This window comes from Fundulus heteroclitus, chromosome 20 (assembly GCF_011125445.2).
Source record: "Fundulus heteroclitus isolate FHET01 chromosome 20, MU-UCD_Fhet_4.1, whole genome shotgun sequence".
Classification (NCBI taxonomy): domain Eukaryota; kingdom Metazoa; phylum Chordata; class Actinopteri; order Cyprinodontiformes; family Fundulidae; genus Fundulus; species Fundulus heteroclitus.
This window is the reverse complement of record NC_046380.1, coordinates 22,233,324-22,258,948: the sequence shown is the minus strand read 5'-3', so window position 1 is coordinate 22,258,948 and position 25,625 is coordinate 22,233,324. Positions and strand designations below refer to the sequence as shown.

Here is a 25,625-nt window from a genome sequence, read left to right as displayed (position 1 = left end):
AAAGGTTCCTGAGCCTCTAAAGCAGGGGTCACAAACTTTTTTGAAACTGGGCTACTTCATTGGTGTTGTCATATGAAAGGCCACCAGTAGACCTTTGAACTACAAGTCAGCATTTAACTTACCTTTATGCAAAAAACATTTCTCATGCCATTTTTACATCTATATAAATGCAAGTGAATAAACAGGAAGAGTAACAGAATATGATAAAGTTTTAGATGCAGCTCACAGGTGGACTATGATGTTTTTAGCGCAGGTTCGTGAGCATATTCTGCATTTTATTTAGAAATAAAAGTCCCAGACACTGGAGGAAAAGTGGAGAGGCACAGAATCTGTTGCTTAAAGTCCAGATTGATGTTTCCACCACCAGTGACCATCTGGTGTATAGCCACCATCCAGTCAAAGCAGCCATCAACCAGGAAATAGATCACTTTATGCCTCCTTCTGCTGACAAGCTGTATGGAGAGGCTGATTACATTTCCCAGCAGGACTTGCCACCTGCCCACAGGTATCAAAAGCTGGTTCAATGACCATGGTGCTCCTGTTCTTGATTTGCCAGCAACCCCCCCCCTGACCTGAACCCCAGAGAAAAATCACTGGGTTGTCAAGAGGAAGATGAGAGACACCAGACCCAACGAGGCAGATGACCTGAAGGCAGCTATCATTGCTTTGATAGCTGGGCTTCCATAACACCTATGCAGTGTCACAGAGTGATCGCCTTTATGCCACGGCACACTGATGCAGTAATTCATAGAAGAGGTCCAACTGGGCATCGAGTGCATGGAAATAGACATTTATCAGAAACCTGACATTTGTGCATGCAAAATTAATTTTATTTGCCTAATGTGATCTAATTTTCTGAGACAGAATTTTGGGTTTTCTTAACCCAAAAGCCATAATCATCAAAATGACAAGGAATAAAAGATTAAAATATTTTTACTCTACGTGTCATGAATCTATATAAAATAACCGTTTCGCTTTCTGATTTGACTGGCAAAAAAATATTGCACTTTTATGGAATATTCAAATTTTATGAGATGTACTAGTATGTGGGGTGTTTGAAGAGTTAAGCAGGTGTCACGATTAAAGACTGAGAGCAGGAGTAGCTTTTACAGTTTTTATTGTTGCTGGAGGCTCTAATACAATATGAATCATAAGCTTTACAAAAAAAAAACAAAAAAAAAAAACAACAAAAAACAAAAGATTCCCCTCCAAAATGGAAACAAATGCTTCCTCTGAGACAAAGACAAACGGTGACCCCCAACAAAAATCAGTATAGAGAAAGAGAGAGAGAGAGAGAAGAGCTGGAGAGAGGAGGAAGTAACTCATGTTTTTCTCCGTGTGCATGTTTGGGGGCGGGGTGTCGTGGCGAGGGTGATTATCACAGTCCATCCCCGTGCTCCCACACAGGCTCACATGCATGCAGAAAGAGTCAAACTAAGTGTAAAAACCTGGTTGTGCAGAAAGAAAAGGCCGCCCTCGTGTTTACATCCCTTGGAAGGCTGACAGATATACGTGGACCGTTATTATTCTATACAAATATATCAGGGGGAGGAGTCGTAGACAAAATAGGTGCGGGAGATAAATCCGATGAGTATGATGATGATGATGATGATGATACCACCGTCAAGCCTACAGCAACTACGGTTCAGTCTGTGTCCGGGTCCAGAGTCGCTCGTGTTTCAATTTTTTTTTTTGTTTTAAACCAGGGATAATTACTACAAGGATCCTCACACTGCAGGATTATTGTTAACCGTGGTAATACTATCATATTAACATGGTAGACAGAGAGAAACAAAGCGTGACTGAATGGCTTAATGGCTGATCAGATGCAAAGAAACATAAAGACAGGGAGGGGGGGGGGGGGGGACAACATAAAAAGCAAAAGCATTTTTTCCTTTTTGTTTTCAACAAATAAAAAGAGCGCGTCACTGAAACGGGTATGGAGGGAGAGAGACGAAAAGAAACGGAGAAAAGATGGCAGAGATGAGGGAGAGAGGGTGAGAGAGGAGAACCAACAGTAGCTTCTCTAGCCGTTATGTTTGCGTTGGAGCGCCGCCATTAGGTCGACCTTCAGAGCCTCCTGCTGCCGCTTGTCGGCCTGACTCTGAACACTCCTGAGCAGAGGGGAAGAGAGGAGAGACAGTCAGTGTTTGCAAAGGGTAAACATCTACGCCTGCAGAGAAACTCAAGCTCCTCCACTGAGACGGACATGCTCAGTGTGAGTTTGGTGGATGAAAAAAAAACAAAAAAGGTTAATAATGTAATTACTCATTGCTTCATTCAGGATTTTAACCGTGTTACTTCAGGCTTTAAAGATGACAACACACATCTTCCTGATAGTCAAATGACAGAACTGGTTTTTGAAGTTTGATTTTATTGTGGATTTTCTCAACCCAAGATCAAAACGTTACAGTCAGACTCAGATTTATGCATAAACTCTAAAACTAAACATCCCTCAGCACGTTGCACCTCCTACACATGGCTTTCGTAGCCTGGCTGGATGTTTGCCGTAATGTGTTCAGATCGTTTACAGTGGTTGGCTTTCTGGTACAGACCAGACTTTTAAGCACAGTCTAGAAACATTTTCAGCACATTTGAGGGCCTGAGCCATTCTAGAAGTGCTTTAATAATTTTAAAATCAGTGTGGTCACTCTTCCAGCTAAAAGGTTTCTACATCTGACCCCAAACTTTCCCAATCAGAAGAAAGACAATCGCCTCCATAGTTGAGCCAATATATAAAAGGTCAGAGAAGACAGTGGTTGAGCTGATTGACCAAAAGGACATTCTGACTAGTCAAAGTAAGGCTGTACCAACTGTGACGCATGGTGGCGGCAGCATCATGCTGTGGGACTCTCCCACTACCAGTGGTACTGTTGCCCTGTGAAAAGTCGGAGGAAGAATGGAGGAAGACTGCTCCCACCTTCTTCAACCTGACCCTAAATAACCCAGATGTTTGATGCTTGGACACAGCTGGGCGTTCCTGCCAGACAAAGATCCCAAACACATCGGAACGGGTTGGTGGAAAAGAAAAAGCCAGTTAATGTTACAATAAAAATTATTTCAGCTCCACTGAAAATGTCCACATTATGCTAAAAAGCTGTGTCTGTACACCAAGAAAACAACAAACTAACTGATTGATCGAAGAACTCTGCCAAGGAGAATTGGTTGAACATCAATTCAGGATAACGTGAGAAACTGGTTGATGGCTACAAGTAGTGAGTCACTGAGTTACTTAGTTGCTAAGAAACCTTTCACCAAATATTAATGGAGGTGTATTTATGCATTTGAGCCTGTATGTAAAGTTTTGACCCAGTGTGGATTAGATTAGGGCTGCAGGATATCAGAAAAACACTTAATTGTTATACTTATGCCGAACACTGTGAAGACCAACTTGATTATAAATAAGTTGGCTTGTTCTTCATGATAATATCCCAACTCTGAGATTTAATCACAGCCGATCCAACAGGCCACATATTACTACTGGGCTGCATAATCTGCATGTATGCCACCCGCTACAGAGTATACCACCAAATAAAGAGACCCAGCAGACTTTTGAAATTAAGATACTGCAAAGATGTATGTGCAGCTCTAGAGAAAATACACATTAAATTCAAACTTAAGCTTGGCTTTCTTGTTTTTTTTTTTTTTTTTTTTTAAATGCATTGAAGATGTTTGTTGCAACCCGTTGCAATGCTTCAATTAAAGTTGACAATAAAGATGAAACTAGCCATAACGAAGTCATGTAAACATGTGAGCAGAACGGTACACACTGCAAAACAGGCAATACTGTGAGGAATGTCACACTGTTAAGGTTACAAGTCATCACGCGGGGAAATCTGTGTAAATCTGGACCTTCCTTCACCATCGCCGGGTATAAAGACCTCCGTTGTGATTCTTTATTTCAAAGTCGTGGTTTCTTTGACCAGACTAAACCAAATCCACGGCTGTCTTACCACAGAGAGCGATTCCTTCAGACACACCAGCACGGTTAGTGAGTTAGATGAAGGCGAACAAACCTTTAAAAACATGCCTCACAAAGCTTTTCAGTCTAACGCCAAGTACTAGGCATGCAAATCTGCTCTAATGTGATTTCTTTCACAGATAAAATGAAGGGTGCAGTCTGGATTTTTGCAGCCATGTGTTTTTTTTTTTTTTTTTTTTTTTGCTCTTTGTTCCCAAACATCCTGGAAGAGGTCTGTCAAACAAACCGCTTCCTAAGTGGCCGCGTTCGCACCGTCAAGTCGAGTCAAACATCAGACATTTCTTATTTTCACACAGAAACACTTGTCCATGCCAGGGTGTACCTCTGAACCTAGTCAATGAAGATCTGACGCTGAGTGAGGACCTGCGACAGCTCCCTCTGGAGCTGCCGGTACTTTTGATTATCGGGCAAAGACTCGATAGATCTGGAGCGCAGAGGAGAGGCAGCAAGAGAGAGGCGGCACATGAGAAATATGCTTTCAAAGCCAGAAAAAAACACATCTGGTGGGAGAGTTTGAGGGTGGAAGCGGAAAACGTTGCAGATGAATTAAAATATCGGAGATAAACACAAAGCGATGAAAGGTGCATGTTCAGCAGCTCGGAGGGAAACAATTAGGAGAGCAGAGCTGCAGGAGCTGTAAGAAAGGGTCTAAGGTGATTAGGACGACCGGTGTAGCCGTACCTTAGGCCGTTAACGATATCCTTGGTCTTCCCAAAGTAGATTTCATTCAGTGTGGAACGAATCTTGTTCTCCATGTCCTGAAACAACACAACGGCCATTTTATTATTAGACAGCGTGTTCCTTACCCTTACTGGACAGCAGCCACGCTGTGACAAACGTGTAGCCTGAGTTAAGAAATGTCCCTGTGGCAAAGAGTTTTATTCAAAGAAACGCTGATGCAGGGATTTCTAAACGATCAGCATCAGTCGCTGACTAGACTCATCTTCTGATCTCCATGATACGCTGCACCCTGTGACCCTGAGACTGCAAAGCATTTGTATGGTTTAGGAAACTGTATTTAGGCCATGCAGGTTTTGGCGATGTAATAAATCTGGATTTTCCCCAAACAACTAGCTTAGTTTAGATGATTCAGCTCTTTTACTGTACATCTGGATCCTGGTCACGACAAGATTAAAGCTCTGCATCAGACACGTGAACAGGCCGTCTCTGATGCATTTCATTTTACAAAGTCTGTCCTCCTCATCGTTTCCTTTGCTTTCTAATATAATGCTGGGAAACACTTTTAACTCCATCTCAGGTGAGCTCAGATCCTCTGACAGATAACAAGAAAAAAAACACATTTCTAAGCTGGAGAGATGGACAGAGAATAAAAGAAACTGGCGACACTGACTTCAACAAGGCGGCCGATGTTAGCGATATGAGGCGAGGAGTCTCCAACCGTCTCGTCTTTCTCCATCTGTTAAAAGATTTGAAAAAAGGAAGCGATTTAGTCGCCGGCTGCGTTCAGACTGCCAGCGGTGCTCCTCCACTGAGAGCGGCGCTGTACCTGTCTTGTCAGGCTGCCGCCCAGGTTCATGGTGCCAGAGCCGGTCTTGGTTGTCTGGAGCCACAGCATGACGGTGGAGGTGAGTTTGTAGTGAGCGGTGCGACCGCTAGACTTCTCCTGTGCGCAATAAAACAACAACTCGTTGCAATAATGACTTTAAACATCTTTCTGAAGATTATTAACTGCTGCTAATGGACTTAAAAATGTATCATAAGCAAGATTTGAGGGTAATAAAAAAAAAGGGAACTTTAAAATTAAACTATTCATAACAAAATCTGTAGTTTCCTCTTTTTTTCCTGCCATCATGATGCATCTTAGCCACTAACATTTTAATGAGGTGCAAGCATATAAATAACTGAATGGCAAAACATGATTTCAGTGTGCAGAGCATGAAAGCAAGGGTTGAAGTGCAAAGATGCAGGAAAATCAGACGACAGCATCTTTTGATGTTGTTGCAGCTATTTATTCACCTTTTTTTATATATATATATAAATGGTCTCATTTTAGTTACCAGATTAAAAACATCCACCTTACTTTTGTTAGAAATGAAGCCAAGTTAACTGAATAAATTAATAAATGAGCAAACAAACAGAAGTTCAAAGTGCTGATGACCGCATTATCTCACCTGCACTTCCACCACGTGAATAGAGTCCCAGCATCCTTTAATCTTCTTGGATCCGTCTCCGGCCTTTTTAATGAGAATAACTCCAGCAAAGCCATGATCCAAGTCCCAGAGGTACACGGAGGACACCCCACCCTCAAAGTACCTGAATATCACAGGTAGATGAACACACCGGCCACACGGGGGCAGCACTGATCTTCAGCTACAAACTTCCCCTCTGATACTCACAGGTCTCTGTACTGATCGAAGGCGTTGTTAGCTTCCACCTCCAGTTTCCTCAACCGAGCCGAAGGCATTGCTCCATCTTCAATGGGAGGTTCATACTTATTACTCCACGGGGATCTGATGAGAGAGAAGTTATACGTTGTTTCAAGTCCCAAAACAGATCTGGAACTACACACCGATAACAGAACACCTCTAAATACTAAATCAAATGAATACAAAGACTTATAGATGAAGAATTTATAGTTTATGTGAAAAAAGTATAATACCTCAAGGATTGCTGTCAATTAGGTAGCTGCTAGGAGGAGTAAGAATATACACGTGCCATGCAAAGAGATATGCAGGCTATTTTTAACCATGCTAATGTAGCTGCTGGTGCTTTGCTGCAACAGATAAAGGAGCTTCTGTCTGGCAGCGAAGCTTAGCTTAAAAACATGAAACACTGCCGGCTCGGCTGCACCGGCAGCGGCGAGCTGCGCGGATTCACTCGAGCGCTGATGCATCAAACCTTTGAGACGGTTTGCATTCAAGTTGTTTTTTTAAAACAAGTTTTTTCACAAGTCGTGACAGATCAACTTTCTATCATGTTTCTGTTACATTTGAATGCAACATCAAGGCAGAGGGTGTCACATTCAAGCGAATTGTAAAATATTTAAGATTTTTTTCCCCCCTTTTGAGTGGATTTATTATGTGCTAATTTTACAGATCTTCATAAAAATAGGAGGTTTTCTGGCTTGTAAGCCGCGAAAACAAAAAACTTCTGCACTCAGATACTGGGTTGTACAAACGTTACCGTTTCATCTCCCTGCTGTGACCACAAATAATTCATTAATAGAAGTTGGGTTTTGAAAAAATCTGAACAAAGGCTTCCTTATATATCAAATACATCATCAGAGCAACTTTAAAACATGCAAAATTAATATGACAAAGTGCTTTTCTGGATGCAGTAATTTTCAGCATTAGAAATGTATTATTATCATCATCATCATCATCATCATTATTACTACAGAATATCCACTTTATCCTCATTCAAAGACATACACCACATAGAGCCCATTCAGTAATAATCACACTGCACTGGTTCAATATCAGACTAAACAAAAATACAATTTAAAAAATATATAAACTAATGTGTTTGTTTAAAATGACAATTTTCACTTATAATATGATTCTAGAGAGAAAATAAATTAATGGAACAAAATCTGAGGGTGTTGGAAGCACATATGTGAAAAGGAAGAGAGGAAAATATGTTTATTGTGATGGATACTGTCAGAGTCAGAGCAATATTTATTGATATTATATTTGTAATATTGTGCCCAATATTACAAATATGCATTATTTGTAATATTGGGCACACTGCAGGTCAGCTGACTGAAAGAAGGCCACCACAGTTTTTACTACCCTACAGAAATATATATCTCTGCTTTGAAATATCTCCAGTTGCAAAACAAATACTGTTGTAGTGATCACCGTTAAGTAAAGGAGCTGATGTGGGAGAGCCTTTAACTCCGACGTCATTACACAACGGAAACAAACATGGATGATGAGTCAAACCCAGACCTACAACCTTCGGAAAATTAACAATACTACATAACAAGAAGTACTCCTTCAAAATAAGAGTCTAAAACATAGATACAAACAATAATAACAAAAAAATGGACTCTGTACCACATTCTTATACTTGCACATTGCATAATTGCACATTTACACATACCCCATCAGACTGTTGAACAGCCACAAAATGGCCTCTGTACAATATTCGTATATTTGCACATTCTATCATAGCATCCTTATCTAGCACTACAAATGCTGCCAAACTCTCAGTTACCACTGTCGTTTTTCTCCTGTACTGTTTACATTGTTTACATTTAAATTGTTTACTAGGAAATCACTGCTGCATTGTCTTTATGATATACTGCACCTGTAGGAGTCGCCGTCGCGATTGTAATCACAGAGCAGGTAGTCTTTCCCCACCACTTTATCGCGGGCGATCTTCAGGGGCTGGTCCACCGAGGAGAGGAGGTCCTCACACAGACTGGGCACCTACAGCCAAACACAGACCACAGTTCAACTACAAACCTACACTCCTCAACGCTCCGATTAACTGTGTACGGCGTGATCCGAGCCTAAACACGGGACAGAAGACGTTTTAGTCGAGAGACTCTGGCACTGATGGCAGCTTTGAGGAGTTTTCCCAGGGAGGAGGAAGAAGAGCCCAAAGCAAAACCATCTGGTTATTTGATACTTTCAGGCTCTAATTCATCACATTCCAGCTTCACTCAATACCCAGATGAGCTAGAATAAAATATAATTGGGAAATATAATATCTAAAGGATAAAGGGCTACAAATTAGTTCTCACAGACTGACATGGAGCCCCCCCCCCTCGCTCTCTTCACGCTCCTGCATCAGAGCACAGACACAAAGGCAGCCCTGTTATCCTGAAAAAGCCCCCATACCCACAAACAGACGCACCTGGCAGCCCAGCCAGGCCAAGAGTGCAGAAGCGAGTCTGAGCTGGGAATACAGAGCTGCAGGTAAAGCAACGGAAAGACGGCAGAGGACGAGACAAGAGATGTGGGAGAAACGAGGAGCGGCACAAGTGATGGGAGCGGGCGGGTTCGGGTTTCAGTGGTGGCAGAGCCGAGGAGAAGCTGGCAGCGGCGGTGATTGACAGCCGGGATAATGATCGCTAATAACCGGACATAGTGGTCGCTGGGTATGAAAAGAGCGGGCGCCCGTGGAGAGGCAGGTTAGAGGTGAGAGAGACGGGCGGGGGGGACACCAGGGGGGAGCCGGGTTGAAAAAGGAACGGGTGGAGGAAACGTGTTATTGGACTCATTTAAGCTAGTCTTACACAATGAGGTGAAGCTCCTGTTGAATTCAACACAGAAAAGGCGATATTTTACTTTGTGCACAAGAACCACGGTAGATTTACTGCTACATTAGAAGCTCGAGTGAGATCCTTTATAGAGAGATCATGTTAGTGGGCAGAAATGGTCATTATTCCGCAACATAAATACAATAAAAGGGAATTAAGGGCAAACGGTGGTGATGAAAGAAATAAAATTTACTGACCAGGTCGATGAGGTCACTGAGGTTCTTCTCGATCTGCTGAGGAGGCAGACGCCTCATCAGGTCCAGAGCACAGTCCAACTGTTGATCGTTCTGAAACACAAAGACCACACGTGAAACACGACGCCAAACCAGAACTGCTTAAACAGAGAGTCAACAACAAGGATCAATAACGTAGAAATGGGTTTATTTAAAGAAACGTGTTCAAAGAATCACTTGGTTTGTTCAGAAATCTACAACTTTACTTTCAACATCACCCAGATAACAATGTATTTAAAAAAAAAACACTCGACCCAATGGTAAATAATTCCCAAAGCTCACAAAACATCAGGAATGTACTGTAGAAAATGAAGCATTCTTTACACAATGTCTCTGTGATCTACTTTTTCCTGCCGTCATCACAAAAAGCACTTTCTATTGTCTAGTTGCTGAAATGTGCCATATAAGAATAAACTCGGCTCGACTTACAAGACATACAAATTTTAAAAATTCCCGTTGACAGCTCATGAGAAACCAATAAAATAGGAAATATTTTATAATGTATCAACATTTGTCAGAATAGCCAAATGTTATTAGGTCACAAAATGTGTTTTAATCTGTAATCGGTGTAGAATTCAGTCTGGATTTAATCTGTTGCCGTTTTTCTAGAATAGAAAATACTCTAGATCAGTGGGTCACAAGATTTAGAGCCGGGTCCAGAACGCCTGACTTTGGGACTCTATCCAGACGGAGAAGTGTTTGCTTCTGTTCTTAAAGTTCTCCCAATCAATCAGAGCACGGTGTGGGTTTGGAGATCCCGTGGCCGACTTCAAGCTGTCAGATATGTTTTATTCAGTCCATTTCTTGGTTCTGCAGATCAGGAAGTAGTTAAGCTTGGGTGTGAATAAAAGATATAGCCCAGCTTTCCTGAACAGGTTAACCAAAGTTAAGGGGGACTGCTGTCTCACGCGGAGAAATGTTGCTTGGAGTAGAAATAAAGAGACAAAAAAACCAAACCGAGATCTATGTGGCTGAATAATCTTTAACAGCACTAGTTGTATTTATAGAATATGATCTAAAAGATCATATTCAGTCATGAATAATTAAAAAGAAAGCCAAAAAACAGCCCTTACGAATCAGAAACAAGTATTAAATAATTCAGTCCGGGTTTGACCCGTCTAAATGTTGGACTTTTTATGATTGCCTCTGTCTAAAATGCTCCCAATGCCAACAGCAAAATTAGCCGCTTGTTTCGGTGTCGCCAAAGCAGAATAAAGACGAAGTTAAAACAGAACATTCATAGTAATATCCACCTGTACATTATATTTGGTACATATCCAGCTGTAAATTTAGTTCACAATACTAGTTATCTATATATTATACTCATGGGACAAATCTATCAGTAAAATTCTGTCTATAATAGTATACATCTCTATATTTATTCAGTAAAAACCCATGTTCTGTACATATGGAACCATTGTTTATCCTGCACTTGCTGCTATTGCACTTCTGGTTAGACCTAAACTGCATTTCGTTGCCTTGTACCTGTACCTGTGTAATGACAATAAAGTTGAATCTAATCTAATCTAATCTATGAAGATGTGCCCAAATGCAGGAGCAGCGTCCACCTGCGCTACTTCCACAGGCAATAACAACAAAACCTCAGCCTAAAAACACTGAACAACTGCTTATCAGCCGGCGTGAGAACTTCCATAAAAGCAGTAGCTTAGATTTAGCAGCAGCAGCATTCATGCGTGTGAAACCTGATGCCAATAAGGAAACGCAACAGCAGCAGTTATGACTATGAAGCTGCTGCTTAGAAGAATCTAATCCATTATCTTATTGTGGGACGGAGATGGGCGGAAAATTTTAAAAACAATCACAATGTTCTGAGGAGTGGACGTCCCGGGAAGTTCACTCCAGGGTTAGGAATGTGGTAAATGATCCGGATCCTCACGGCACCGGCAGAAAAAAAAAAAAAAAAAAAAGACAACAAGTAAGGCTGCGAGCATCTGCACAAACCGCTGGAACGTTTCATTTAGACAAATCTAAAGTGGCGCCGTTTGGACCTGATCCCCAGCTCCATGTTTGGGCAGGACTTGAACACATTGTCACAAACATTACATATCGGTGTTCATTTGGGACCGGATGGTTCATCTGGACCAGATCAATCACACACTAAAATAAAAACGACTTTTCCTGTTAATTTCATCTGCAATTTTAAAAAGAAGACTGGATAGAAGATGGGAGTGATAAGGTCACACAGAATATCATTACATTTTGTCACGTACTATGACTTTATGAATTTCTACGGCAGATTAAATGATCGCACCCTGTTGCCTTATATTTTTTTATGTGTTTTGGCTCCATCTGTTAGTAAATCAAACGCTTTAGTGTATATTTATTAAAAGGACCATGTGACCAGGGGTACGACATTGTGCTTGTGTGCAATGAGTAAACAAGGAGAGGCAGTGTAGCCCAGTGAGTCAGCAACGCTCAGCGGAAGTGTGAAAGGAAAGAGAAAAAAAGTGTGAAAACGCGCAAAATAAAATATTTGATGCCAAGCGGGTAAAGACGCGAGTAGCGCCGAGCTGTCAGTTCACTGCTGGGTCAGTTGTCGCCATCTTGCTTTCTGATAGCGCCGGCCGATGGTACGACGATCATGTCTGCTGATCGCGATCAGTGCAAACTTTTTTTGCACAGAGCGCGGTCAGCAGACATGTTTTTTTTTAGGTTTTAAAAAAACAAAAAAAACAAGGAAGCACTATCAGGATGGAGGAATATGTGTTTTTTAGGCTGTTTTAATTAGTCATAATACGTGACTAGACCCCTTTACGCTGAATGTGGCAGATAGTGGGCATTTTTGTTACACAAACAATGAAAGATGCTCTGATGAGCCATGTTAAGCTCTTAAGTTTTTAACCATAGTTTAAAAACCTTTAAGCATGGAGGTCTAGTTCTGTACCATGGTTGTAAATGCAGATGATGTCACACATATAAGAAAGAATGCATAAATACAGCTGTACTAAGATTATTTTTTTCTTTTAGATTTCTGCAAACTTCAAACACCACAATGGTACACTAAAATACAAAACTTAAATAAAAGAAAGCCAAACCCCATACACTTCACCTTAAACATCTACACTAACTTATAAATTCATCAAATTAAATTCAAACCTGGGTTTTTAGCAAGGCCTCTCCAGAGTTTGATATTAGACTCGCTCCCAAACCGCTCCCATTCTTGTGGGCTCTGGAAGTTAATTTACAGATTTAAGCATTTCATCTTCCTGTAAGTTCCTTATAAAAGGAATCTCCCAATTAGTCATTATGCCTACTAAAAAAAAAGGCAGTTATAAACAACAAATTAAAACTAAGTTGCATTTTAGCATGACTCAACAGCTAAATGTGAAAGCCACCAGCTTCCCGCCTTGTACGGCCCACCGTCTCTTCCTCTTTCATGTCTTTAGCGTTTGAATCTCTATAAATCTTCTTTGTGATCCTTTATGCAACTATTGGTTCAGTCTTTCAGGTACATTAATAAAAACAAGGCATGCAAAGGCCACTCTTGCGGCCCATCTTCATGCCTCTGCAGGTAAACTCTGTGGCATTGAGATGATAACAGACTCCACATTTAAAGTTCAGGCTGAAGAGTCTCGTGATTTACCGTGTGAGCGACAATACGGAGCAGTGATTTACAAAATAAGACATAAATCACCACAGGGTTTATATGTCCAGATCACAGTAAGCCATATTAACCCCCAGTCGGTCGAGGCAGATGACCGTTCATACTGAGCCTGGTTCTGCCGGAGGTTTTCCTTCCCGTAAATGGGGAGTTTTTCTTCCCACTGTCGCGTCATGCTTGCTCAGTATGAGGGATTGCTGCAAAGCCATGGACAATGCAGACAACTCTCCCTGTGGCTCTACGGTTCCCCAGGAGTGAATGCTGCTTGTCGGGACTTTGATGCAATCAACTGGTTTCCTTATATAGGACATTTTTGACCAATCTGTATAATATGATTGAACTTGAATTTCTAAAGTGCCTTGAAATGAAATGTTTCATGATTTGGCGCTATATAAATAAAATTGAATTGAATTAGAGCAGAACTGGGCCGTTGGATGTTTAGGCCGACGTATTTGGCAGGGATGTGTTAGTGAAGTCATTTTGTGACAAAAAGCACACGTTGAATCTTGTGACACAGAGGAATCAGCTCCTGCCTGATAGAAAATGTTTCAGCCTGATCGGTCAGTAAAAATCGGACCTTTTTCTAATCAGTCTTTCCCGTTTATAAAAGCAGGTCAGAGTTTTACAAAAAGTGAAGATGGGAAATCCCCTCGGCCCTCTGCTGGGGTCACCTCCAGTGGCAACGGAGCGGCTCGGGTGTCGCGTTACATCAGAGGTCCTCGGGGGCCCGTGTCCTGCATGTTTTAGGCGTTTCCCGGCTGCCGCCCACCCGACCTAAACGAATGGGTGACCGGCGGGCTTCTGCAGGCCTCTGCAAAGCTAAAGCGTTCAGGACCAGCGGGCTCCGAGGAGCAGGGCGAGGGACTTTAAGATGAAGAGGTTCTGAGGTCAAACCCGAAAACCGATTGACAAGAAATAAAAAGTCGCTCGACTGAAGCCTGACTTTTAGTTGCCGGCACAGGCGGCCATGCGTGACCGCTGCTGACTGACTGCCTCTTTATGACGCGCTACTGTTTGAACCGCCCGGGGCAGATAAGGCCAAGCAACGTTTCCCGTCCGACTTTAAAGCCGTTACAGGTTACAGTTCTTTTTTTTTTAAGCATAACTTTGTAACGCATGATTTGTTTCATTGTGTTTGTTCTGCACAAGCCTATCAGCTCAGGTGGGAAGGGGAGGCGTGTGCTGCGGAAAGCTCAGCCTTCCTGCTGGTCCGGTATTTAGCGCGAGCCAAAACGTAAACCAAGCTGCTGAGAGCTCGCCGACGGGGCGGGGCTAAAACTTTTCAAACAATAAACTGATTCAAGTATCAACCTGCTTATTCATTTAAAGTAAGCGTTATAATTAAACTAATAGAACAATAAAAAACCACCTGGCAGACGCTGATGACTGGAGGTTATAAAATCCTGCTGATAAAGCACTTGTTTTACTGGAAATCCTCTTATTATCTTCACGCTGATATGGAAGATAAATGCAACTGTGCCGCATCTAAAAAAGGTGCCTAAACAGGCTTCTGGCTACTCTCCTTGCCTCTTTACTGATATGAGCAACGTAGGGGGCGAGTAATGCACTGGACTTTGGACTAAAGCCAATTACGAGTAAATTACGAGTTTCATAAAAAGTCGACAAATTAAATAAACCCCAACACGGGCGACCAAGCAGCCTGCTGCTCTCCATTCAGCCCCTTCTTAACCGCCTTAAGAGACACAGAATCGTAGACGGCTCTTAATTCTTTGAATTTTATTGAGCGCAAAACAGAAGTGAAATTTTATTCGGACCCAGACTCACTTCCCTCTGCACCTTGACCCCACCGCTGTCACAGTCTTGTTCAAACATTATGCTGCCCTTATGTTTAATAATATCCACGTCAACTCTCGTTAAAAATGTCCCCCCCCCCCCCATCTTAGACGTCTTTAAGATTAAACCTCTCCTTTCTAGGTGTAGCCTGGACTCCCGGTGAGATAACCATCACTCGTTTTTAACCGGCGTCAGGCAGGGCACTCTGTCACTTCTTCAATTGGTCACAAATGCGGCAGCGCCATTTCTAACACGTAAAAGGAAATGAAAGAAACTTCGCTGTTGCCCGCTTTGCTCTGGCCGTCCACTTATTTCAGGACTCATTCTAAAAGTCCTTCTGTTTGCTTCTCTGTGCCTTAACGGCCGTGGGCCTGCTGCACCTCTACGCCCCCCCTCGTTCCCCCGGGTGGCTCCGCTGACCAGATGCTGCTGGTTCCTGGGTCACGGAGGAAACAGAGAGGTGATCGAGCGTTTTCTGTTGTTGCTCCGAAGATCTGAACGATCTGCCTCTGCACATAAGACACGCTCCCGCTGCTGACGTTTTTCAATCTCACATGAAAAAAAAAAACACTTTTAGCACATCGTGAGGCTGACACTGAATGTATGTTTTTAATTTACTGTGCTGTGTTCATGGGTTTGCTTTTTTTAATCTCCGCTTGTGTTTTACTGGTTGTGGCACACTTTGGTCAACCATCTGTTCTTTTAAATGCTATTTAAATATGGTATGTTATTGTATGTCGGATGTGTTCCTAATCCTTTAAAGTGGTTGGATCGACAGCTCTCCAGGGTTTTTCCCCCGCACAGTTTTTATGCAGATCTTCAACCAACCTGTAACTGTGGAGCCATTTCATGCAGATACATATAAACAGGAGCTTTACAGGCTGAGGAAAAAAAAAATGTAACCAAACAATTTTATAATAGTAGCTAATATTAGTGCACAAGACAGAGTCTGGGTGTCTCAAGGGAGGAATAAAATGTGACGTTTGAGTTCAAAACGTCTTCATGAACGGTTTATGCAAGCCAGGCCTGGCAAAACAAAACCATCTAGTTTATGAACATTTCTGTCTGAAAGATACAAAGCTCAGAGTTAAATGGCTCAAATAATGAGCCAGACTGAAACGAACTTTTAAAAGAAAGCAGCTATAGCAAAAACGTATAGAAAGGCCATCATAAAACCTGGAGAAGGGGCAGAAACCGACAGTAAGGTGTGGCTCCCTGCAAGAAAAAACACAGATCAAGGATGACTTTTACATAGAACCGTACGCGCAAGTTGTCCATTTTATTCACTAAGAACTCTCCGCTAAATGTTTGAGCGCTTCATGACAAACAGCGGCTTAAAGCAGCCGCCCCAAACTTTTTCTTTTTCTTTTTTTTTACCTTCCCTTTATCAGCAGCTCCTGCACGGCCTCTATCTGCTGCCGCCGTTTTATGATACGAGAAATGTAAAAAGGTAAGCAAATAAGTTACAGCTGAATGAAGAAGATGTTAGCGACTGGTACAAAGCGCGCAGCAGATGCACGACCCAAATGCTTCATCTAACCCCCCCCCCCCCGGGGGGAGTTTTTTTTTCTTCCGCTCCCTGAACATGCAGTGAGCGGGTCATGAGATCGCAGAGCACAGCAGCCTCGGCATGAAACGGTGGGGAACGAGTGGGAGGAGGACGCACTTAAAACTGGAACGACAAAGCAACGAGACTTGTTTTTAGATGGCCGTTCGTGTTTACAACCTTTGCTACAAACATTTCCATCCCGGTGTTGACGGACAGGTGTCGATCGGCAAGTTTCCCTGCCTCGAGTCATACTGGAAGAAAATTCAGCTTATTCAAATTGGCCCTCTTAGTACTGATGTGAAATTTATAAACATAACTTTATGTTTACGTTATATTTGAAGCAACGGAAACTGTCACGTGGAAAAATTAGGACCCAGAAAACTAGATAATTATGAAACTGCAGAGCAGTCATGGAAGTGTTTAAGGAGTGACATCAACAATCACTGTTATACGGGGGGTTTCTCCATCTTTTGTACTAGTAAACAGAGCGGGCCACCTTCATTCTCCTGGACCAGAAGTAGAGCTGGACGATATAGAAAAAAAAAAGCAAATCAATAAAATAGAAATCATATTGATCCATATCGATAATTATCAACAAATTCAAAACATACATTTTAAGTGCAGCCCTGGTCATTTTATCCTGTTGCTTAGCAACCTATTTTTAGATACAGAACACACAAAAACTGAATTAAAACTCAACTTTTGATTCAACCAACTTTTTACCAGAACTACAAGTTTTTAAAAAGAGAAAAAGAACGTGTGCTCTCTGAACTCTTTGAAGGGGGCGGAGCTTGGTGACAGAGCATTCCTTGGTCTGCGTTGTGATTGGTTGGAAGGATGTTTATATTAATCTACATGGCTAAAATGCAAAAGGAAGGAAAACTTTTATTTTATTGAACTTTTTATTGACCCATATTTCATATATATCATTGATATACGTCTATTGATCGATATATATTGTTATTGAATTATTGCCCAATCCAAACCAGAACCTAAAGCCTCAGGCTCTCCGATCTCCACCTATAAACACTTTCCTGAAGGCTGACTGTGAACACAGGCTCCCACACAATGCCTTCCCCCTGAGGTCGCCTTCTGCCCATCTTCTCCAGAAATCTCTTTCACCCCATGAGTCAGCCTGTTTGCAGACACGACCCGCATTCCTCGGCGCCGCATTTCCCAGGTGTAAACAGCGATCGGACCTGCAGACAAGGCCCTCGCGGCCGGGGCGGAGCGAGACGGATGAGGTGAGACCGAGGAGAGAGGGTGACGCTGGAGAAACTCCAGCTGCTCTCTCCGGCTCAGCAGGCTTTGCTTTACGCGGATCTGCTACTTTTGTTTACATCGTGAGCAAACGCTGGGTGTTACGCACGCAGAAAGAAAAGAAAAAAAAAAAGTTAAATTACAGGAGAACCGTGTCATACATGGACTTTCACCTTAAGGCAATAACCTGCACTTCTTTCATGTTTTTTTTTTTTTTTTTTTTTTTTTACACAGGAAACAACAAAATAGAACAAAATTATAGCTACAACAGGCTTCAATGGGAGAGCAGCCGGACTTTTGCAGTAATGATACCAAATTTAAAAATGAAAAGGCTGGCGTGTTCTCTCTCATATGGAAAACATTTTACACGCCACTGACTTGAAACAAACCATAGTGCTGTACAGGACTTTGTAAATGGTCTATTTAAAGTCCTACTTGACAGGCTAGAAAACAAACAAAAAGGCTTTAGCAGGAATGCTGATGAAGAGTGCGTGTTTGGTTGCTACTTTCTTTAGAAAAGACCCGACAGGAAAGCAGAGCACCGGTGGACAGAAACGACAGCAGAGCTTCCTTCTACATGGGGAGATCCAAGGTGGACCAAGGTCCTCTCTATGGGTGCGGGTTAACTTTAAAACCCACACGTACACAATAAATAGAAATACTGGGTGAAATAAAGTTTTTGGAACATCTGCTGTTGAATTAAATGTAGAAATTGATGATTATGAACTATTAAACTTCATAAGTTATCTGCGTATGGTATCAAATGAGGTGTATATTAGGGTAGAAATGGGGCTGGAGGCGACCGAAAAGCCTTGCACGACCAGTTCACTGTTTACAAGTGGGAGGATAACGACTTTACGCTGCTCCCAGCATACGGAGCAGAACTGTTAGAGTTCTTGTTGCTTTTAACATGTCCAATTTAGGCTTAAGGTTTGAAATGTCACAGCAAAACAAAAAACAAAAAAAGATTTAAAAAAATTAATACAGTCCGCTTATTATGATTAGTGACTGGAGGGTTTATGTGAAAGTTGCAATCATTATTAAAAACATGAATGTAAACATTAACACAAGTTACCACAAATAAGTTTCCATAACTGGCTGAAATGAAATCATAATGTAAACAGTTTAGAGATGCACCTCTTGGGCCTTTTCAGGCGACTAATAATTTCTGATGTTATTTTAGAATAGAACTGCAAATTTTGACCGATTGCAATTATAATACACATAAAAAGATAGAAATGTGTACCACAGGTTCTTTGATAGAAGTAGTAGTTTCTAATCTTACCAATTAAGCAATCACAAAGTCTGTGTTGAGCCTAGGCCCCTAACCTCTGATTTATTAAAGAAAATTTAATGCTGATGACTGAATTGCATTAATCAATAGAAAACTATGCATTATATGTTTTGATCCATTTCATAAATAAGATGGAAAACTAAAATCTGACTTCTTGGCATTTAAACGCCTGCTCAAGAGACAGTCAATGGAAAGAAAATTGGCCACTTCTAATCTCAAGTAAATTTACGTGTTTACAAAAGAAAAAGTTTAAACTTTGATTATAATTACAAGAATTAGCTTTCAATTAGTCATTAGTCTGTTAGATGTTTCGTTAGTTTAACAAGCACAGAGTAGGCGTTAGTACATTTGTAGTAAACGTAATTCTTGAGTCTCCTTATAAGTGACGATTTTTAAGAAATATCCAGAGCCGTCTTCTTTATGCAATAACGATTACTCAACGGGAAAGTGAAGAACTTATCCATCTGGATGATTTTAATAGACTGAAACTAACAAAACTTATCACTACTGTTTCTTTGCAACAGGAGAGCTACTAAGAGTGAAGAGCAACAAGATATTGTTGGCAGAACCCATTTTAAATTTATTTAAAAGGTCTACTTTTTTAAAAACATGGCTAACGTCTTGGCTAATGTTTGTATAATCAGCCCTATAATACCGTGCCTTGCTCCGATGTAACCTGTCATTCTACTCATCCCTAGTTAGTTGTTTGTTGTAAAGTTAAGAGTAACATCAATATACCCGCCAACCATGACGGTAAGAACCGAAAAGAGGCGATTGATTGGTGACACGCTGGCATTTCTACAAAAGAAACACGAGCAAAGTTAGGGGTGAAACTCTTAAGGCAGGGAGACCTAGCAGAGAGAGAGAGAGAGAGAGAGCTGCCAGCCTGTCATGGTTAAGAAAAGGAAGAGCAAGCAGTTTTATTTTAGCAGCAGGCAAACCGACGCTCTGCTATTTAAGTCTGCGTTAAGGCCTGGACGGATTGTATGCGAGCTATATTAGGCATCCCCCGCCGCTGTCGTTCGCGTTCACTTGTGTCAAATCCAAAACATCCTGCGCTAACTCTGCGCCTACGGGGCATGTAGCCTGGCTGCTAGCAGCTGGCTAGCCTAGCAGGAAGAAACAGAAGCTACATTAGCCACGAAGCTAACCGATGCCCGTCGGCAGCGGCTGAGACGCCTCGGTGAGGTTAATGCCCCCACCCAGCGCTCCTCTTTGGGTTTACCAGCCTGCACTTCCAGCACCCCAGGCAGAGGCTTGTCGTCCCCCCCGTTATATCCCCGCTTCCCAGCAGCGTTAGCACGGCCCTCTTACCATGTCTGCGACGGTCTCTGCGGGGAACGGCTTCACCAACGGCTGCACACCTTAGCTTCGCTGTGGACACACACCGGGCTCCTCTCGGCCTTTCTTCTTTTCGCCTTGTTTGCTTCTGTTGTTTTTTTTTTTTTCTCCCCCCCGTGGAAGATGTTTTATTCGCCTCTCCCTCACTGAACCCAGCCCTGTCAGCGAAATTCACTTCCTCAACCGGGCTACAGGAAGGAGGCTGCGGTGAGAAAACAGCAGGCCTCGCTTCTACCTCCGGGTCACTCGGAGCCGCTGAACGCAGCAGCCAATAGCGAAGGAGCAAGAAAGGCATTGCCAAGTATGGAAAGACAGCCGCCGAGCAGAAAATATGCGGACACAGAGGGCGGCAGATAGACGCTTACACAAAGTTATGACCAAAAAAAAAAAAAAACCCAACAACAACGTAGTATGTTTACATTGGGAATAAAGGGATAATATGTTCCACCTGAAGGAGTCTGGAAACTTTTTAGAACTCTTTGACCTAAAAAAAACACATTAGTGTCATCGTGTCATAAGGATGGATAGCTGTACGTGTTGCAAGAAAATAAAAAAAAAACATACATTATTTTTCAAAATAATCCAGATATCTGAGGTGTAAACTCAAATGTCCTTGACCAACTGCAATCTTAAAATCCAACATGTCTGCCACAGAGACGTAGGGTCTGTCTCATTCCGAATACTTCCGATCGTTAGTATTGTTCCAAAAGGAACACTTATTTAGTTAAAACGCTTACCGGAAATGACGGGATGACGTGAAGAACGCAACACTCGTGAACGCGAATTTTCAGCCCGCCAAAAATATATGCCGGCGGCATATATATCAGCTTCTGTCAGTGAGGGACATGTAAGTGATGCATTAGACGAGAGTACAATGCCTCGTATTATCACCATTACTTACATTTATATGATTGCGGTGTCGCAGCTCCGGCTGTCTCGGCTGAATTGTCCGCCATTATTTTCAAAATGGGAACATCTTCTCGACGTCCCTAGTCCCTCCCTTTCCGCTTTGTAGTCAAGATGGCGTCCGTTTAGTGCGAGTAGGGTCCATTGTTACACACTGCATTTTGTGCCCGTTTTAGGGGGTCATCCGGGTACCTTCAGTGCACTGACTTTTTATTTTATCTACACTACATACCGGTACTTAAAACTAAGTGTTCGAAGTGTAGAAGTAGGCGGAATGACACAGACCCGTAGACTTTGGCTCAATCCGAATACTCTTTAGCCAAAGCAGAAGTGGGTCACCGGTCGCCATGATAAGTGCTGTCCGAATAGTGCAGTCAGTAAGGAAGGAGGTAGAAAAAGAAGCCTGAATGCTCCCTCTTACAGCTATTTTGTCTAGGAACACTGCAACGTCCCTTACCAACGCTGAGAAGACTCAAGGTATCCCACAATCCTTTGCGTGGCATGGCATATCAGCACAGCCCCCTCACGGAAATCAACGAAAATGTCAGAAGAGAAGAGAACGAGTACTTTGCAGTTCATTTTCGGAAGGCTATAGGCCCAGATTTGACGCCCATCATCCATGTGCGTTTCTGTCACGTAATGACGTCGGAGTTAAAGGCTGTCCAAATTTGGCATGGCAGTCCGAAGCTCCCCATGGTAGTGTTATTGTCGACCCCATGAAAGGTCAAGGAATAGGAGCTAGACGCAATTATTAAGGGTATTCGGATAAAGCCTAAGGCCTTAATATACCCTAAATAATTGCCTCTAGCTCCTGTTCCGTGACCTTTCAAGCCTCTTCACTGAGCACAATGGTTAAATTAAACTCATGTTCATCATTATCTTCCGAGACATTCTTTTTCTTCAGTATGATCTCTGTCCCAACCTACAAAATTACAGAGTCACTGCCTCTGCATTAAAGTGTAGTTTCTTTTTTTTATTCCATTTGCCTCAGAAAACAAAAATAGGAGCTGGGAATCGGGTAAACCCGACTAAATAGCGTTCCAGTTAACACATTTGAAGAAATCTGGATTCCAAAAGAAAAAAAAAAGTAACTAAAAGGTTAAGATTTCAATATGGTGATGGCCAGGAAAGCTGTTGTTATGTTCGTAGTACCTCTCATAAATGTCCTTTAAAGCTATATTTTTCACATGCAACCACTTTAAATTTGTTCAGTTCAGAGTTGCAGCTGCTACATGCAACTTTTATTTTAGACACACTCTTACAAGTCTGTCTTGTAAATGAAACATTTTTTTTATCACAGCTTACTGATGCAACGAGTTGCCATATTAGATCCAATCGGCCTTAAAAAATTTTTCACACTTTCTGAGGAAAAAATACTGAGCACTTAAAGGGAAAAAAATTACTTTCTGGTGAGCACCCGAGATTTTTTTTAATTTATTTTCCCTTCAATGTCCCTTTAGGGGCTCCGTAGAAAAGTCCAACATTAGCACCGTTGCAGTTTTCTGATCGGAAGCCAGGATTTCCGAGTTCTGACTGTAAATTGAATGCAACATTACGGTCAGATCTTACATTTCATGTTGACTACCTGACCTTTTTATGGAAGCCTACTTGGAAAAAAAAGATAACATGGTATGTCATGATTTTGACTTTGAAATGATTTTCGCCTTTAAAAACAACTTTTTTCTGATATCCAAACTGTTTTAAATTTTAAATGCTTTATGGCCTTTTTGGATTATTAACAGATGACTGGGGAACCTTACACATTTTTAACACCAGATTAAAGATTATACCACTTTTAGACCAGACAGTTTTGCTTGGTTTCACTAAAAAACTAAACTACAGCTCCAAAACACCTAACATTGTGACTGATGTCTAAACGAGGTCCACATGAAGCTTCCATGACGAAACCAGTGGGCTACCTTCGGAATTCAAACCCAGACCTCAACAGGAGATTCGGACACAGCTATGTTCCACTCGTGGGGCAGAAAATCTGTCTGATTTACTAATTGTTTGCCCAGTGACTAGGCTAACAACAGTCAGCAACATGTTAGTAACAATGTTATTCTCAGCTTTTAATGCACTCAAACTGTTAATGTTTTACTAGAGGATGCTCTAAAGTAGGCTACTCTGTGTGTGACTAATTAGATGAGATGGGAAAGGTCAGAAACCTAAATCAGGAGTTTATTAAAGCGGTCCTCACCATGTGTGTAGTTTCATAAGTGTTCTAACCTCTGACACTGTTGTCAGAGGGCCGCATTGACTTAATCTGGCTGCAACTCCTTTGGCTGTCATAGACAAAACACTTAATTGTTAAAGAATTGTAAGAACACATCATGTCTTGAGCCTTAATGTACTGTACATGGTGGTTCAATGCGATAGGCCCACTGATTATTAATTTAGCGCGGTCACAATCAAATATGACCTTAAGGGTGACAACTGCTGCAGCCTTAGGTGCTGCTAATTGTTGTTACCGTGGTCAGTGAGAACAACAATTAGCAAATGTGACTGTAATTTAAATTGGAGTATGGTTTAAATTGGGTGCACTGTCAGTCTTACATTTGAATTTTGACTTCCTATATAAATGGAGCACAGCCTTTGTTTCCAGAGGGCGATACTGAATTGCTGTGCACTCCATTTACTTCAAAAGAAGGAGCTGGGATCTTGGAATATAAATCCAATTGAGTTGGAAATCTGAGTACCAGTGGGATTTGCTAATTGTTAATTAGCAAGTTTACATTTCCCTTTTTATTGTCATTTTATTTTATTGAGTGAGATATCGTCATCCAAAACAAACCTAATGACAAAACTGTTAAAAGCTGATTTGACAATTCAAAATTTTTTCTTTTTATTTATTTTACTTCATTTAAAGACACAGAGAAGATACAGATGAACCGAGGGCCATTTCTGGCCATCAGATTATATCTTGCCCTTGTGTCAGCTGGAGTCTCTGGAATACTGTTCTATAATTACATGAAATCTGAGTTATTTGGGTATCCAGTAAATCAGTTCATCAATAAAAATGTGTCTCATAAAGACAACAAGCATGTTGCATATAAAGAACATGGCAGAGTTTTATACCTTGTATATTTGGATCCATCTTGTATTGAGAAAATTTTAATTTTTAAAAGGAAAGATGAATACAACTGTTCCACGGTTAACATGTTAGTGTGAATTATCCAACATGTCAGCAAATTGGAAGCAGCTTCTCGGGTCTTTGAGTGAGATTATCAAAAACAAACATCCAGCTTTTTGTAGACTTGGAGTTACCTGATGTTCAAAAAATCCCAACACAAACAGACACTTTCAGGGCATTGTAAAAAAAAAAAACACTTAAAAAAAAACACCCTGCAAATCCTGTCAATGTTTTTTTCTTCTGATTAATCTATAACATGAAATACATGCATGTCAAAGCAGGAGAAATGTCTAGCAGAGACATAAACTCTGGTGAAAAACACACCCAACCATTAAAAAGTATTCCAGGTGTTTTCTATCAAAACAACAGCATTATGACACACTGATGAAATATGCCTTCCCCTATAAACCTGTTAACCAAAACAACCTTTGTATTTTTGTGGACGGTGTTAGAAGCAGTTATCTGACTCCCATGTGTGCTTTGTTGGACTTACATAAGAGGAGAAATCAAGCAAAATTCCCAGAACCCATCAGTGTAACTACCAACACTGCTTTTCTTTTGCTGAAAGAATGTTTAGAATAATTGAATTTCTGTTTTACGTCCTTAACAAAATATGTCAAGGATGAATAATTAATGAAAATGCTGAGATTTAAAAGAAAGAAAACCCCAGTTGAGTGCGAAACGATACTCTGTGTGGCATACCATGCCCACTTATGCTGCAAAACACATGATCAAAGTTAAAACAAAGAGAAGGGTCAGAGTATAATAACATTTATGTTAAAAGGCTGCTAAAAAAAAGCAGGGTGGGGTCATATGCATAATTTTTAAGGTAGTCATTTAAATGTTGATAATTTTTAGTAGAGGGTGGGAAAAGGGATTTACTTTCCTGTTGCAATGGCTAAACTGGAAGAGTTACATACTACTACTAATACTACTACTACTACCACTACTACTACTACTACTACTACTACTTATATAATAATAATAATAATAATAATAATAATAATAATAATAATAATAATAATAATAATAATAATAATAATAATAATAATAATAATAATAATAATAATAATATACAATTACTATTTTTTTTATAATGAATTGTGAGGCAGATTTTTCCTATTTAGTCCTTGCCATATTCTTAAATCTTTAAAAGGGGTTAATAAATGTAATAATACAATATAGTTTTACAAAAGACATTGCTAAACAATGTGATTTAAAGTCAAAAAATTACATTCGGTGTTATTGTATGTTCTAAAACGTCTGTCAAATCAAACTCAG

General features: G+C 41.1%; 1 protein-coding gene across 2 annotated transcripts; it reads right to left on the bottom strand.

Annotated features, from left to right (window-relative positions):
• Positions 1 to 1,100: 1,100 nt before the first annotated feature.
• capzb (capping actin protein of muscle Z-line subunit beta) lies at positions 1,101 to 20,537 on the bottom strand. Of its 2 annotated transcripts, XM_021317111.2 has the most exons (10): positions 20,279 to 20,537; positions 9,410 to 9,499; positions 8,255 to 8,376; positions 6,340 to 6,453; positions 6,115 to 6,256; positions 5,490 to 5,606; positions 5,334 to 5,399; positions 4,664 to 4,740; positions 4,305 to 4,406; positions 2,037 to 2,114 (listed from the first exon to the last, which is right to left on the bottom strand). In XM_021317111.2, exons 1-9 carry the CDS (start codon positions 20,279 to 20,281, stop codon positions 4,313 to 4,315), a joined length of 825 nt encoding a protein of 274 aa, XP_021172786.1. In that variant the 5' UTR covers positions 20,282 to 20,537; the 3' UTR covers positions 2,037 to 2,114; positions 4,305 to 4,312. The 2 variants fall into 2 exon arrangements, with proteins under 2 accessions (XP_012719264.1, XP_021172786.1); XM_012863810.3 differs by lacking the exon at positions 4,305 to 4,406 and having other exon boundaries at positions 1,101 to 2,114.
• Positions 20,538 to 25,625: the final 5,088 nt, after the last annotated feature.